The sequence below is a fragment of the Polyodon spathula genome, chromosome 23 (genome assembly GCF_017654505.1).
Source record: "Polyodon spathula isolate WHYD16114869_AA chromosome 23, ASM1765450v1, whole genome shotgun sequence".
In the NCBI taxonomy this organism is placed as follows: Eukaryota; Metazoa; Chordata; class Actinopteri; order Acipenseriformes; family Polyodontidae; genus Polyodon; species Polyodon spathula.
In genome coordinates, this window is record NC_054556.1 from 13,046,797 (window position 1) to 13,061,425 (window position 14,629).

General features: G+C 40.1%; 1 protein-coding gene across 1 annotated transcript; it reads right to left on the bottom strand.

Annotated features, from left to right (window-relative positions):
- Positions 1-10,326: 10,326 nt before the first annotated feature.
- LOC121297771 (pro-thyrotropin-releasing hormone-A-like) lies at positions 10,327-14,156 on the bottom strand. The gene is made up of 3 exons (XM_041224265.1): positions 13,960-14,156; positions 13,333-13,538; positions 10,327-12,733 (listed from the first exon to the last, which is right to left on the bottom strand). The coding sequence occupies exons 2-3, from the start codon at positions 13,520-13,522 to the stop codon at positions 12,087-12,089; spliced, it is 837 nt and encodes a 278-aa protein (XP_041080199.1). The 5' UTR covers positions 13,523-13,538; positions 13,960-14,156; the 3' UTR covers positions 10,327-12,086.
- Between the last annotated feature and the right edge of the window lie 473 nt (positions 14,157-14,629).

The window sequence follows — 14,629 nt, forward strand, 5'->3', positions numbered from 1 at the left end:
TCGTGCATGTACAGTGCTGAGAAAAAGTTTGTGAACCCCAATGATAACTATGGAAATTCCATAGTTTTACCATGATAGTCTTATTCAATCAAAACCAGTCTTTTCTTAAATATCCAATAGGGTTTATATTAACCAATTCCATGTCTTTTGAAACACAATGATGTAGGAATTAGACAAAGAATGAGTAATTAAGATTCAGGGTATGTGAAAAAGTAAGTGAACCCCAGGTTTTATCAGCTCAAGGGGATAATTAGAATCAGGTGTTTAAATAATTAGGTAGATCTTCAAGGGTGAGTTTGGGAGGCCCCACTCTATATAAAGATCAGAAACTTTGGGAGTTTGTTCTTCACCATACAGATGTATGGAAACACGTCATGCCATGATCAAAAGAAATCTCTGAGCACCTCAGAAAAACAGTTATTGATGATCATCAGTCTAGAAAGGGTTACAAAACAATTTCTAAGGATTTGGGGCTCCACCAATCCACTGTTAGTCTACAAATGGAAAAAAAGTTCAAGAACACAGTCACTCTACCCAGGAGCAGTTGTCCTACCAAAATCTCTCCAAGAACAAACCAGAAAATCATCCAAGGATCTGCAGGCCACTCTCACCTTAACTAATATGAGTGTTCATGACTCAAAAAGACTGAACAAGAATGGTGTTCTTGGAAGGATAGCCAGGAGGAAACCACTGCTCTCTAAAAAGAACATTACTGCAATGTCTGAAGTTCGCCAAAGAGCACATAGATGATCCACAAGACTTCTGGAACAATGTTCTCTGGACAGACAAGTCAAAGGTAGAACTTTTTGGCCTCATTGATAAACGGTATTTTTGGTGAAAACCAAACAAAGCGCTGGAACAGAAGAACCTCCTCTTTACTGTCAAGCATGGTGGTGGTGGTGGGAGTGTGATGGTTTGGGGCTGCTTTGCTGCCTCAGGACCTGGACGGCTTGCCCTCATTGACACAACCATGAATTCTGCATTGTCTCAGAACATTCTAGAGGAGAATGTCAGGCCATTCGTCGTGAGCTGAAGCTGAACCGAAAGTGGGTCATGCAGCAAGACAATGATCCTAAACATACAAGCAGATCTACAAAAGAATGGCTGCAGAAGAAGAAATTCAGCATTTTAGAATGGCCTAGTCAAAGTCCAGACCTAAACCCCGTCAAAATGTTTTGGCACGACCTGAAGCTAGCTGTCCATGCAAGAAAGCCCTCAAATGTCACCAAGTTGAAGCGTTTCTGTAAGGAGGAATGGGCCAAAATTCCTCAAAACCGATGTGTGAGAGACTGACCAACAGTTACAGGAAACGCTAAGTTGAAGCCATTGCTGCTCAAGCGGGTGCCACCAGTTACTGAATCAAAAAGTTCACATACTTTTTCACACATGGATATTGAATGTTGAATCATTTGTGGATAAATGTTTTTGTGTCATTTGTTTAATCAGGTTATTACACACACACACACACACATATAATCATGCCGTTTATGAATATATTAACTGTTCTAGTTCATATTTGTTTTGATTTCCTTTCCAAAAAGGTTGAATATGCCAGAAGTCTGATCCTTCCAAAACCTGAATAAATGCTCCTAATTCAAAGGCTTTTACCAGGTACCAAAATAAGGCTTGATTAATCCTAAAAAAGCAACCCACTTTTAAACTATTACCAGCTCCTTCATTTGAGATTAAAATGAAGGGAGTGTCTGCAAAGAGTTTCTTCACTTTCTGTTGTAAAAGTCTGTTCATCTGTTCTTCTAACATCCCTAGATGAGAGATGCTTCATTTCAGAACCCACACATCTTCATTTAGATTCAGGGATTTTAAAGGGTGGCTAATTACCCCCTCATGGTTGATCTGTATGAAAATTGCAGGCTGTGGACAGAAGAAAACAGTTTTTCCTTTCAATGCCAATAATATTAAAATTATGGAGGGTGAGGGAGAGATAATCACAGCCTATGAAGCATGTCCCATCAGTTTGTGAAGACAGGGAAATTGGCTCCTATTTATGCATTAACTGTACACTAATGAATGGTACTTTTTAAATGTCTGGCGCTGGAAATAGACGTCCTGATTAGTGAGTGGTAGCTGTGAATATTAACCAGCTGGACAATATGCCAAATCACATATGAACAGGCATAGTTTACATGGGTAGAAAGGAACTACTGCAACACTGTTAAAAAAAAAGGCTACCACTGGCTTGTCCAGCTTTTCTTGTGGTTGAAAACCTGCCCTGTCAATGTTGCAGTTTGCTGCATGTTTTAATTGTTTGTAGGAATTCTGGTTACTGTAGTGAAGTACTGTAGTCTGTACTGAAGTAATAAAGATGCACCTTTAATGTGTAGCCTTCTCTTGGCACTTCAATTGGGCTCCCTGCACCAGCTTGGTTTATCCACACATGTTCTGATATATACATCAATTGGGAAATCCATTTCTTAGAATTTACTCCGGAGTGTTTCCCAGGAGGAGAACAACAACGTCTTCTTAGGATCGCAGTGTATCCAAATCACTCTCCCTCCTACAACCGTGCTGGTTTTCTGCTCCCACGATATACCACTCGTTTCAATCCGAGCACCAGCATTGTTCCTGGAGGGAGCAGGAACTGGACACACCAGTGTTCAGAAGAAAAAAAAATCTTTCTCCTGGCGAACGTTCCTGAGTAAAAGTTGAAAAGTAATTCCCTAGTTTATTTACCGTGTGCTGTGAATACATTTTTTTTCTATCAGGAATATGTTGAACAATATTGCTGTGATGTGGGCAACACAGAATACCACAAAGGCAAAGTTATGTGTTTCTTGTAAACATTGTAGGGGCTCTGGAGCAAAAAGTTGGCAAAAAGTTTCGTGTTCAATGCAAAATCTTCTATTAAAGTATATTGAAATGACCTTAGTTGCGGGCCGTTGTCTTAGTCTCCTGAAATGAAATTTTGAAACGACCCCCAACACATGGGACTTCTATCATCAGATATTATAAATTAGCCCAGTGCTTTCCCTCTTGTGGTTGTTGTGTTGCATCCCTTCTCCTCCCCATCTACACCCTCCCTACTGCTGAGCTAACCTCATGGGGGTCCTGATAGCCTCGTCCACATTGCTAGTTTTAAAACATCACTTTCTGTTTGTAGTCAAAGCTGGGAGGGATACTGATACCATATCTTTGATACAATAATACCATACCCTCGTAGTGCAATGTTAAATAGCAGTGATTCATTTACTTTAAAAGCATCTGATTTCAAATGAATTCATTATGGGGAGAACATTGACAGTAGAGAGAGCTTTTATAAACTTTCTCTAAGGTTAAGCAGTATTTTTAATAAAGTAATAAATCCACTCTAAAATCATTGAAAGGATTCTCACAAACTGCAAACGACATTTAAATAACAAAACCCCTTAACAAAACATTGCTTAAAAGTTTTATAAATGGGGTCCAGTGTAGAATAATTTTTTCTTAGATTTTATGCTTTGAAGTTTCTTTTACTAAAGCTCCATTGTGATGACGAGCGTGTGACAGTGAGTAAGCTGTGTCCTTGGCAATAGGATTTCACTATTGACTGTAATGTCATAAAAGATAAACTATCAGCAATGAATTTCAGCATGCAGTTTAACTAGAAAATGGCTTGCCTCGAATATAGGGACTTTATGATGCTGTTAAGGCTGTACTGACCTTGAAGACTTAAGTGAAGTGAGCATGCACTGAAACTGAAGGGGCACAAACTCTCGTTGTCATCTTTTCAATACGCCTTGCCACTAAACCATAGCAGCACCCCATGACTCAACTGCATTGAGCTGAGTGAGTCTACCCTGCTCCAACATTCTAACGAAATCTACATTTTGAAAAGGTTTAATTCCTAACTGGTTTAATATCCAGTACTAATTTGTTGACTTTTGAAGCACAAGTGCTGCTTCTAAAATAAAGTCTGCTTTAAGTGATTTTGTAAAATTTTAATTAAATTTTTTACCAAAAGGAAAACCAAAGTAATCCCAGGGCTAAAAATAACAAGCTATGAAATAGGTTGAAAGAGCTGAATAAATTAGGATTGGGGGGAGAGACTTTACAATCTTGAAAGGAGTAGCCAAAGTTAACCCTAACCTTAGCAGAGGTGAGCACAGGAATTGCATTGTACTTAATTTGGAGGGATGGATATCTGAAAATTTCAAGTATTTTGAAACATGCTTTAGTTGTTTATCTTGTCACATGTGATGGAGGGATGGACAAACACGTTCGGAATATAAGGGTCCCCATTTTTCGAACACTAAAAAAAAAGAACAAAATCTCTCTTCTGAGTCATGCCTAGAGAATTTTAATTGTGGCCTTGTGATATTAAGTTATCTTTTGAAAGATATCTATGGGTGGTTAATTACAGTGCTCACAGAATGCAATGTGCTTCAGAGATGTTAGTGTTAGCAAGGTTACAGCATTCATTTTGGAAAGCCATGGTGAGGCCAATGAAGCAGTTAAGGTTTAAACACTATAATTTATCAAAAGAAAGTCCCAGTGCATCAGGGAAATGTTGTTTCTCTGGCACAACACATTTTGTTTCATGCATCCTCAGACACAGCACTGTGCTGCTTTGTTATTTCACTATCCAATTTACACTGAATTAAAAGGGTATTATACTATAAAGTATTGTATATGTCAATTTCCAGTCAACATGGCCTAACCCTAAGAATTAACCAAATTGGTGAGTCGTTGAATCTTGCAGTGATGAGGGAGCACTGCATATCAAATGAAGGAGGTGTTTAGATGTTCTTTGATTATTCTCACCGCTGGTCTCACTTGAGAGTTCTTGCATTAATTCTTGCTACTGGAGCTGAAAACCTGTTCTACATTTCACTTTATTGAATTTAAAGTTGATGTTTACAGTATTCAGGAAAATCCCTAGAAAAGGTAATAGAAGAGGCTAACCTAAGATATTTTAGCAATTTCAGTTTTGCAAGGAGATTTTAAAGGAGATTCAGAAATTACCAAAGTATTGTACAATGGGTCAGAAATTTGGACACGTAGGGGGTAATCATTGACAAAAATGAGATTCAGATATGATATGAGGCAGAATCAAAAAAAAAAAGTATCAGTCGTATTGAGAGAACAGAAATGAACTTTTTGCACTTGTAATGGTTGCTTTTAGTTTTTCTGGACCTTAATAAAAGGAGTCTTCACCAGACGTGATTGAGATTGATTGAACTGTTTGTGCTTTTGAAACATGAAAGACTGTGCTGAAGGTTTGCGTTGTAGAGCCTATGCTGAGCCTTTAGTAGTCCAGCTATTAAATTAGCAGCAGTGTTTGAATCATGTGCTAACCTATTCTGATCTGCCCTAGAAGAAAATCGAGCTGACAGTGAACACAGACAGGCTTACAAAGTGAAAATGAGAAAACACAAGATGAGTGATTTGAATCACTGTTGGGATTTTGGAAACAAGTACCAGTTTGTAGGCTATTACATCACTTATCCACATTGCAATGCAATCTTTAACACATGTTTACATGTGAGAGCATTTAGTTGCCTTTTAATGAAATAACTCCTCGCTTATCAAGCAGAAATCTTACATTTAAACAAGTGTAATTACACTGTGTAACAATTATTATTATTTTTTGTTCTTGGGTAGTAAGTGTTATTTCCTAATTGCTTATACTGTATTTACAGTATAATCGTAAATCTCGAAAAACTACTCACTTCTAAATCTTTTGTAGTCATTTTTGTATTACTTTAGTATAAATATTGGATTTGGATTCATATGTTGTTTTTTTCTGACTTTATGTGAACGAGAAGTCACACATTTGCTCGTTTTCCCATTGGAAATAGTGATATTTTGAAATATCACTGTCCTGGTCACAAAAGCAAAGTTTGTGGGGAATAATAGCCATTTTCTATACTTTTGAGGCATAAGCAATTAGGAAATAACACTTACTACCCAGGAACAAAAATTGTGTTACATAGCGTTATTGTTGTGCTGGTGGTAAGGCATGTGTATTTATTGTAGCTAGATGTATGTTTTGAAACTGAATGGTTTGGATGTGTGAAGTTCTTTGTGAACACTAAGGTTGCAGTAGCAATTTTAGTATGCATCAGTGAACAGTGCTTGCTAATCTTTAGGGGTGCTCTAGCACCCAAAGAACCAACCACTGTGTGTTAGTGGTTCATTTCTCAGTTTATGATACTGTACATATACACGTCTGCAGACAATGAGCAATTTGCTCTGTTGTGTTCCTTATTATTGCCTCTGTAATTTATATTCACTTTTAATATTGTTATTACAAAAGTATTTAGGACATTGAAGCATTGCATGTGATTTTGCATTTAATACAACAGGTCTTTGATCCAGTGATGCTCCCCAGCAGAAAGCTGATGCAATTCAGGAGTGTGTGAAATCACTTTGCCTTTAATAATGATAAATACACTCCCAGGGTGTGAATGTGACTGGAGTTGTGGTTAGGGTTAGGGTTAGGGTTAGGGTTAGGGTTAGGGTTAGGGTTACAGTTAAATACTACTTCCGACATTACATTAGGGCAGTAACATTGTAGGGCTAGATTCTTAAAGCTGCTCCAAATTGTCTTTAGCATTACTTTTGTCTGTTGGGGTAAACACTTGCAGAAAGAAATATCAAGTACAAGATCCTTCCACTAGGTGGAGTATATGTTTTAGTAAAATACCATACAAGAAAATCTGACATTATTTCCCTTAAAGGTAACTAAACAAAGTACCTTAAATAATACATTCCAGCTTCGCAACCACTAAGTGGCAGAGAGAGAGAGTTGATAAAGCAGCCCCTTTTAAATTGTGAATAGGTTTGCAAGGCTAATCAGCCACTTTCTTTAGTTTAGCTTTCCATTACATTGTAAAGAACTGTCCATTACATTATAAACTTGAGAGGGACCAGCTGGGTACCATTGTTATTTACCTTTTAACTCCAGAGTCCAGAATTTGAATACAAGTGAATTACTTTTGTGTTTCTCAGCTTGTGGACATTGTCTACATCACAAAACTAACCATGTGACTATATGCTGCCTCAGTGTCTGTTTTCAAAAATAAAGAAATAAAATATGTCTATTCTACTACTGTGATCTTTACTACACTATTCCATCCATTTAGTCTTAAAGCATATTTAATTTAACAATAAACAGAGCTGGGTTCTGGTTAATTACTATAGTGGTTTCCCCTGGACACAGGCTCGACCCCATCCTCTTGAACCCTGCTCTTGCACTTTTTCAGCTACTATTTGAGGTTTTCATTTACATCTTCAAGTTCTGTTTTTACCTTGGCAAGAAAAAACATAACTAAATGAACAATTTACAGGGAAACGCAGCTGATATATTCAGTAAGGGATTCTAATAGGATGGCTATGCAGGGGCTGCTTTTTAAAGTGCAGTACACGGGGCACGTTGCATTTTCTGTGTATTTGGAAGGGGCTGCATTGTGTGATTCACTGCCGCTGCAGATTATGTCCCCACTGTCAGTGAGAAGAGGCTCAAGCTCTATAACCACGTATACAGACCAATCCGTCTCTTTTGCCTTGGGATGAAGACTCACATAAATGGTCCAATATAATAAACGTTTAGCTGGTGAAGATGTTTTAGGAACATTTATATTCATTCTATAAACAGCAAATTTGGATCCATTTTTATATATATATATAGTGAACAGGCTGGCTGTAGATAGGGTTCGTGCCCTTTTAAGAACGTGACCCAGAGATAAAACCTTGATTTTTAAAGCGCTTTTCCGCACTTTTATTTAAAAAATAAATCAACAAACAAAACAAACAAACACCTAGCTCTCATTGAGCACTAACTAAATGTATTCAGGTCCCTGACTAACATGCTGGACAGCTAAGCTGTCTACCTGACATATAACACCAAAGCAAAACACTAATACACTTGTTTATAAAATCAAACGTAGGTTTCCAACAGACCTTAACGACTTTCAGCTGGGCTCTTCACTCCATAGCAGCAACAGCAAACTGGCTGCTTTCCTTAAATACCATGCACCTGGTTCTAATTTACAATGATAGCCAGGTGCAGGGGATAGTTAGCAATAAAACAATTAACACAAATACAATTAAATTAACCAAAAAGCAATTAAATGAACAAAATGTGCATTTTCACATAGTTTTTAGGCAGGGAATCTAACCCTCCCCCTGCCACCTTACACACCCTTCCCCTTGTCTTTACAAGACACCGGCCATTTAAAGGTCACTTCCCTCCACCCTTAAAAGATCACCCACCCTCAAGTCCCATCTTCTTGATCTTCTCCGTCCTCCACGGGCAAACTTGAGGGTGGGTTGGGCCCTTCCAGCGCTTCCAGGAAGGGACCAAAAACTGGCATTGAGGGACCCCACTGGGCTGACTGGGGTGACTGCTGCGATGGCTGCAGCAATTGGCAGAGGTCCACCACTGGGGACAAGCAGTGACCAGGGGGAGCAGCTCAGTGACGTCTTGGTGCTTGGGGAGAGCGGAGTAGGGGACCAGTGGAGGAACTTTGGCCGATAGTGCAGACTCCTGGGCTCCAGGTCTAGTCCAGGGAGGTCCAGGCAGACCGGCAGGGTGTCCAGGAGCAAGGGGCCAGGGACCGTACCTAGCAGCACCGGACTGGGTCACTGGGGTGGTGGAGGTGGGCTCCTCACCTCCTCCCCCTTGCTTGTTGTTTCTCCCTCCAGCACTGGAGACAGTGGGGCTTCTCCCTCAGGCGCTGGAGACAGCGGGGCTTCTCCCTCTTCTGCTGGAGACAACAGGGCTTCTTCCTCAGATGCTGGAGACAGTAGGGCTTCTCCCTCAGGCGCTGGAGACAGCGGGGCGTCTCCCTCAGGCGCTGGAGACAGCGGGGCTTCTCCCCCAGGGGCTGGAGACAGCGGGGCTTCTCCCTCAGGCACTGGAGACAGCGGGGCTTCTTGCTCAGACGCTGGAGACAGTAGTGCTTCTCCCTCAGGCGCTGGAGACAGCTGGGCTTCTCCCTCAGGCGCTGGAGACAGCGGGGCTTCTCCCTCAGGCGCTGGAGACAGCGGGGCTTCTCCCTCAGGCGCTGGAGACAGCGGGGCTTCTCCCTCAGGTGCTGGAGACAGCGGGGCTTCTCCCCCAGGCGCTGGAGACAGCGGGGCTTCTCCCTCAGGCACTGGAGACAGTGGGGCTTCTCCCTCAGACGCTGGAGACAGTAGGGCTTCTCCCTCAGGCACTGGAGACAGCAGGGCTTCTCCCTCAGGCACTGGAGACAGTGGGGCTCCTCCCCCAGGCGCTGGAGACAGCAAGGCTTCTCCCTCAGGCACTGGAGACAGCAAGGCTTCTCCCTCAGGTGCTGGAGACAGGGGGGCTTCTCCCTCAGGCACTGGAGACAACGGGGCTTCTCCCTCAGGCGCTGGAGACAGTGGGGCTCCTCCCCCAGGCGCTGGAGGCAGCATGTCTTCTCCCTCAGGCGCTGGAGACAGCATGTCTTCTCCCTCAGGCGCTGGAGACTGCGGGGCTTCTCCCTCAGGTGCTAGAGACAGCAAGGCTTCTCCCTCAGGCGCTGGAGAATGCGGGGCTTCTCCCTCAGGTGCTGGAGACAGTAGGGCTTTCTCCCTCAGGCACTGGAGACAGTAGGGCTTCTCCCTCAGGCACTGGAGACAGTGGGGCTCCTCTCACCAGCTTCTACTTCTGGAGCAGCAGCTCCAGTTCATTAGGCTCCTGCTCCTGCAGCCCTAGCTCCAGTTTCCATCGTTCATTTTGCTCGAGTTGAGCAGCGGTATTCCCGTTGATCCAGGCGATCAATGCATTTAAATCCTCCATTTCTGGGTCTTTAGGGGTGCCCACACTTTCTGACCCCATATGTAAATGATCTGGAACTCACACACATTCGTTGCCCCCTTAAGACAGCACCAGGACACGGAAATGGAAGTTTTTAAGCAACGCTTGCGCGCTATTTTTAATATTTACACAAAATAAACAAAACAAACATCTAGCTCTTTTTTTGAGCACTAACTGAACGCACAGGAACCTAACAATAATACAGGACAGCTAGGCTGTTTACCTGTTTTTAACACTGACAAAACCAAACACACAAAGGTTTTCACACAGTACCTTTTGACGGTTGCACACACTCACAACCGGGCTCTTCACACTACTGCCCTGAACAGACTGGCTGCCTCTCTTAAATACCCTGCACCTGGCTCTAATTAACAATACACACCAGGTGCAGGGGATAACTAATCATTCGTCCGTGTTTTTGGGCAGGGAAACTTAACTCCTTCCCTGATGTATTACTATATATATATATATATATATATATATATATATATATATATATATATATATATATGAATATATATATATATATATATTCAATGTTTGCAATGCAAGTTAATATCATTTTTAATAGACTGTTTATTTTTTTCCAGGTAAGAGTAAATGAAACGAAGCACTGAGTAATGTATTATGTAAATGGGTGAAGGTCTTCAGCAGTATGTCATGTTATCATGTGTCTCGGGGTGGGAGGGGGGCTTGTTAGGGATCTTTATGATCTACTGGCCTGCTCAAAGACCACTAATTCTCAGAATAAATTTCCTTAGCTCCCTCATCTGAAACAATATAGTAGAATTACCCAGCATAGCATTCTCTGAAACAGCAAACAGTTAACTCATTTCTGTTGCAAGACTTTTGTGGTTCTAGATATCTTATGAATGAGTATTTATAGTTCTAGATGATTGATATCATGTATTCATGCTTATGTTGTTTTGTTTCTCACTGAAAGCATGGATTTCGACTGGTTTTGATTCCAGTAAAGGTTTAATACCTGTAAGTTTACAGGATCATGTCCCCTGTGGCCTAACCCAGACTAACCTGATATTGCATTAAAACTGGGACTTATATTAAGGGGCCAGAAATGATGGGCCTGTGTTCTTTTTATCCCCAGATTCATTGCTGAACTTATCACTGATAGCATCAAGTGGGGAGGAATTTAAAAAGACTCGGTTATCTAGTAAACCTGTAGAGTATAAGCCAAGGAAGGTTAGATGAGGTTGAGATTCTGTGTTCAGCTGTGCACTAATCCCAGGGCTAAAGGGTATGGACATGCAAAAGGAACCGATTCGATTCAGCATAGAAATTCCATATGCAATTCTGTTTATTATACATTGTTACTGCAGTGTCGCTCAGCTTCCATTTACAAAGCAAGGTCCAGCTTTAATAAAATAATCATTTACAGAATAAACATCTATTGATTCCACACAAACAATTCTGTGTAGAAAAATAATCTGGGCAGCCACTTGATTCTGATCTGAAACATTTTTGTTATACTGTATGTTACACTGATTAACTGCATTTAAATATGCCAGCATGTTATAACAAGTGGTACAAAAGATAAAGAACCATTTCCATTTGTTTTTATCTGATACATTTTATTTAAGCTGAAGGCCACAGGTGTTAAGTTTCCCTGGCAAGTATCATGCAACCCCATTTGAGAAATAGTGATCTTAATTATAACTGATTATAACACATTCGGATACCACTGGTTATAAATACCTATGAATATTAGGCATTTCAATTCATAAGAAACAAAAAAAAAAACATAACACAGAACATGTCTACTGAATCATTTTAATATATGCAAATCTACTAAGAAATTAACTACCCTAATCTACCAATATAATGTATATATTACGCTTCCATATTACTATATACTATAAACATACTGTGCTACCGTACGTGATAGTCTCATAAACACTTTCAAGCTGCCTCATAAATAGTTTGGGTTAAAAAATAACTTTATCAGGTTTGGGTTTCATGGATATATACTGTAAATTTTTTGGTAACTCCCTGTGCTTCTAATACCATTGTATGTGTATACATACAGATAGATTGAAAAAAATATATATGCCATCATTATGTAGAAAATAAACTAGACCTTTTAGTTTGTTCCTTGTTAACTTAATTCTCTATTTGGTATTGATTTCAAACAACTGACATAAAAATAATATCATATCTGCTTTTTACTCCCTTTTCAAGAGGGTTCAAATATTGCCAGAGAAACCAAACCTTGAAGTAAGTGGTCATAAATAATAAGCAAATAAACCAATCAGCCTATCAATCCATCAATAAATATGAAACATATTTTTCTGTACATCACTTTCTCTTACTCCAGATCTGTCAACCCCCCCTCTAAAGCAAGCCTTCTCCCCGGGTGTTGCCTTTTCTCTTCAGCCCTGCTCTTGTTCACATTATCTAGCAACTCTAACAACAAACTAGCTTTGCTACAAGTGGCAGGGTCTTGGATATCACAGGGAGGTTGGTTGCTGTACTCGGAATCTGAATCCAGATATCGCTTGCCAGGGTGCTGCCGCTTCTCCAAGTCTTGGAGCTCCCCAAGGTCCAGCTCCTCGTCCCAGCTTCTCCTACCTGGGTGCTGACGTTTGTTAAGCAGTGCGTACCGTTTGCCAGGGTGCTGCCTTTTGGATAGCTCGCTCAGGTGAGCCACCTGGGTGCTGGGGATATCTGCGTACTGGTCCCACAAGGACCTGCCTGGATGCTGCCTCTTCTGCACCTCTGTATATGATTCAGCCTCGACCTCCCTTTTCCCTGGATGCTGTCTCTTTAGCACATCTATGTAGTCCTCTTCCTCCTCCCTCTTTCCAGGGTGCTGTCTTTTCTGGACATCCAGGTAAACCGTGTCTTCATCTTCTTCTCGTTTTCCAGGGTGCTGTCTTTTCTCTATGTCCTCTTGGAACCTCTTCCCAGGATGTTGTCTCTTAGAAAGCCATTCCTGTTGAGGAGAGACTTGTCCTATAACAAAAACAGACAATAAATAATAGCAAGAGGGTTTATTTTACAGCTAATTAATTATGTATTTTAATTTAGAGCAAAACATGTATAACATTATTAAGTATTGATTTCCAAACTTAGATATGGAATTGTGTCCATTTCTTACCTAAATCTAATTTACAAAAACACCAACTTATGACCAGCAATGTGCATTAATAGATAAACTCTATACTTGGAGTGTGTGTTCATTTTAGTTTTATTCCCAGCTGTTGAGCATAGTATAGGTTGGTCAGAGCTGGAAGTTAGTTTTAAGAAAACAGTCTATTTAACTGGACATCTGTCTACACCCAGACAATAATTCTCTTTGTATACAGTATACCACTTTGATTTCCAGTAGTAAACTAGTTGATTATTATTAAAGTTTCCAACTTTGGCTGGTCACCAGCAACATTTTCAGCTGGATGGGTGACAGGATTTTGGAAAAATGTCAAGCACTTTTTCATTACCGAGATTAATGTTAATAATGTTAATAAGAAGACTAACTGAAATAATGTTAATAAGAAGACTAACTGAAATACCCCCCCCCCCCCCCAGTTTATTGACCAAATGGTATTGCATACCGTTAGCAGTGTCTTCCACTTCCATCTTTTTTAGGATGGATCTGATGAGGAGGTTTTCGGCTCGCTGTAGAATTTCATCTAAAGGTACTCGTTCTTCTGTTTCCCCTTCATCTGAAACATGCTGCCCCAAGTTCACGGTAAGATTGCAGACAGTAAGAGATGCTAACAGTATCAAGCAGGCAGACCTCATAGTGACACCGCACGCCCTGTAAAGTTAAACATGCAGTTCACCAAATTAAAAACAAAACCATCATGGACAAGTATTTGTGTTTAAAACACGCAAAACAATAACAGAGTAAACAATGTGGTCAAATTATTGTAGTTTAATAAACCGTAATGACGCATACGTTTGCCACACGTAAAAAGCATAGTACTAATAATCTGTATAAAAACGTACAAAGTTGTTTAAATAGCTATTAAGTGTATCGATACATATTAAGAGGGGGGGGGGGGGGCGGGACATTTAACATTACTGACAACAAAAGACACTGTACAAAATTAAAAGTAATGTAATCTTAAAATACTGTTCGCAGTCTAGTATTATCAACGAGTTTTCAAAAGATTGAGCTTATAAATAAAGAAACATCACGGTGGTCACATTGTTTAAGTATAAAAGTAGACACCTACCCTTCGGAGTATTGCAAGTTTCTGAAAATGTGCTTCCTAGTCCTTTTCTACTTCTCTACACTAAAACATCTGACCATTATCATTGAAAAAAAAAAAGTTTTTAGAGAGCCTTCTATTCTACAAACGCGTTCACGAAACCTGCAGTTTTCTGAAGTTCTGTTCTGACATCTCGTAGCTCTCCATTTATAGTGGCTGCGCACTCCCCAGTCTGCTAAACTGGGAGGCAGTTCCGTCCGTTGATGTCACAGATTCCGGATTCAAAGTGTATCCGAAAGCAGGGGTTTTGCTCAACTGTAGAGGTCGCTGGTTAGTATTTCTTAGATTAGTGTCTTATACTGCAACGAAAAAAAAATCTACTTCTGCAATATCGTCATCGAAATAAAATATCCTTTACATTGAGACAAATGTAAAAATACTTTTAGGCATCACGACGAGTGAGTAAAAAAAAACAAAAAAAACACGTAATTTATGATAAAGGTTATGAATAATTGTGTTAAATAAAATAAAGCATACAATATCAAGATCGTGTGCTTGCTTGCTCGCATGTTTTCCATTTCTTTTTTGCTTAGTGGCATTTTCTGAACACCTGTACCGTGTTAAAGAATTATATTGAAGAGTTGTATATTTCAAAAATTAAAAATACACTAACTTAAACTGTGTTTTATATCTT

What these genes read in the sequence shown, in the direction of transcription:
- LOC121297771 (XM_041224265.1), bottom strand. Translation starts at nt 13,522, where the DNA reads ATGAGGTCTGCCTGCTTGATACTGTTAGCATCTCTTACTGTCTGCAAT. An exon ending in AGTGGAAGACACTGCTAACG is followed by an intron (nt 12,734 to 13,332) that starts GTATGCAATACC and finishes TTTTTGTTATAG; the next exon opens with GACAAGTCTCTCCTCAACAG.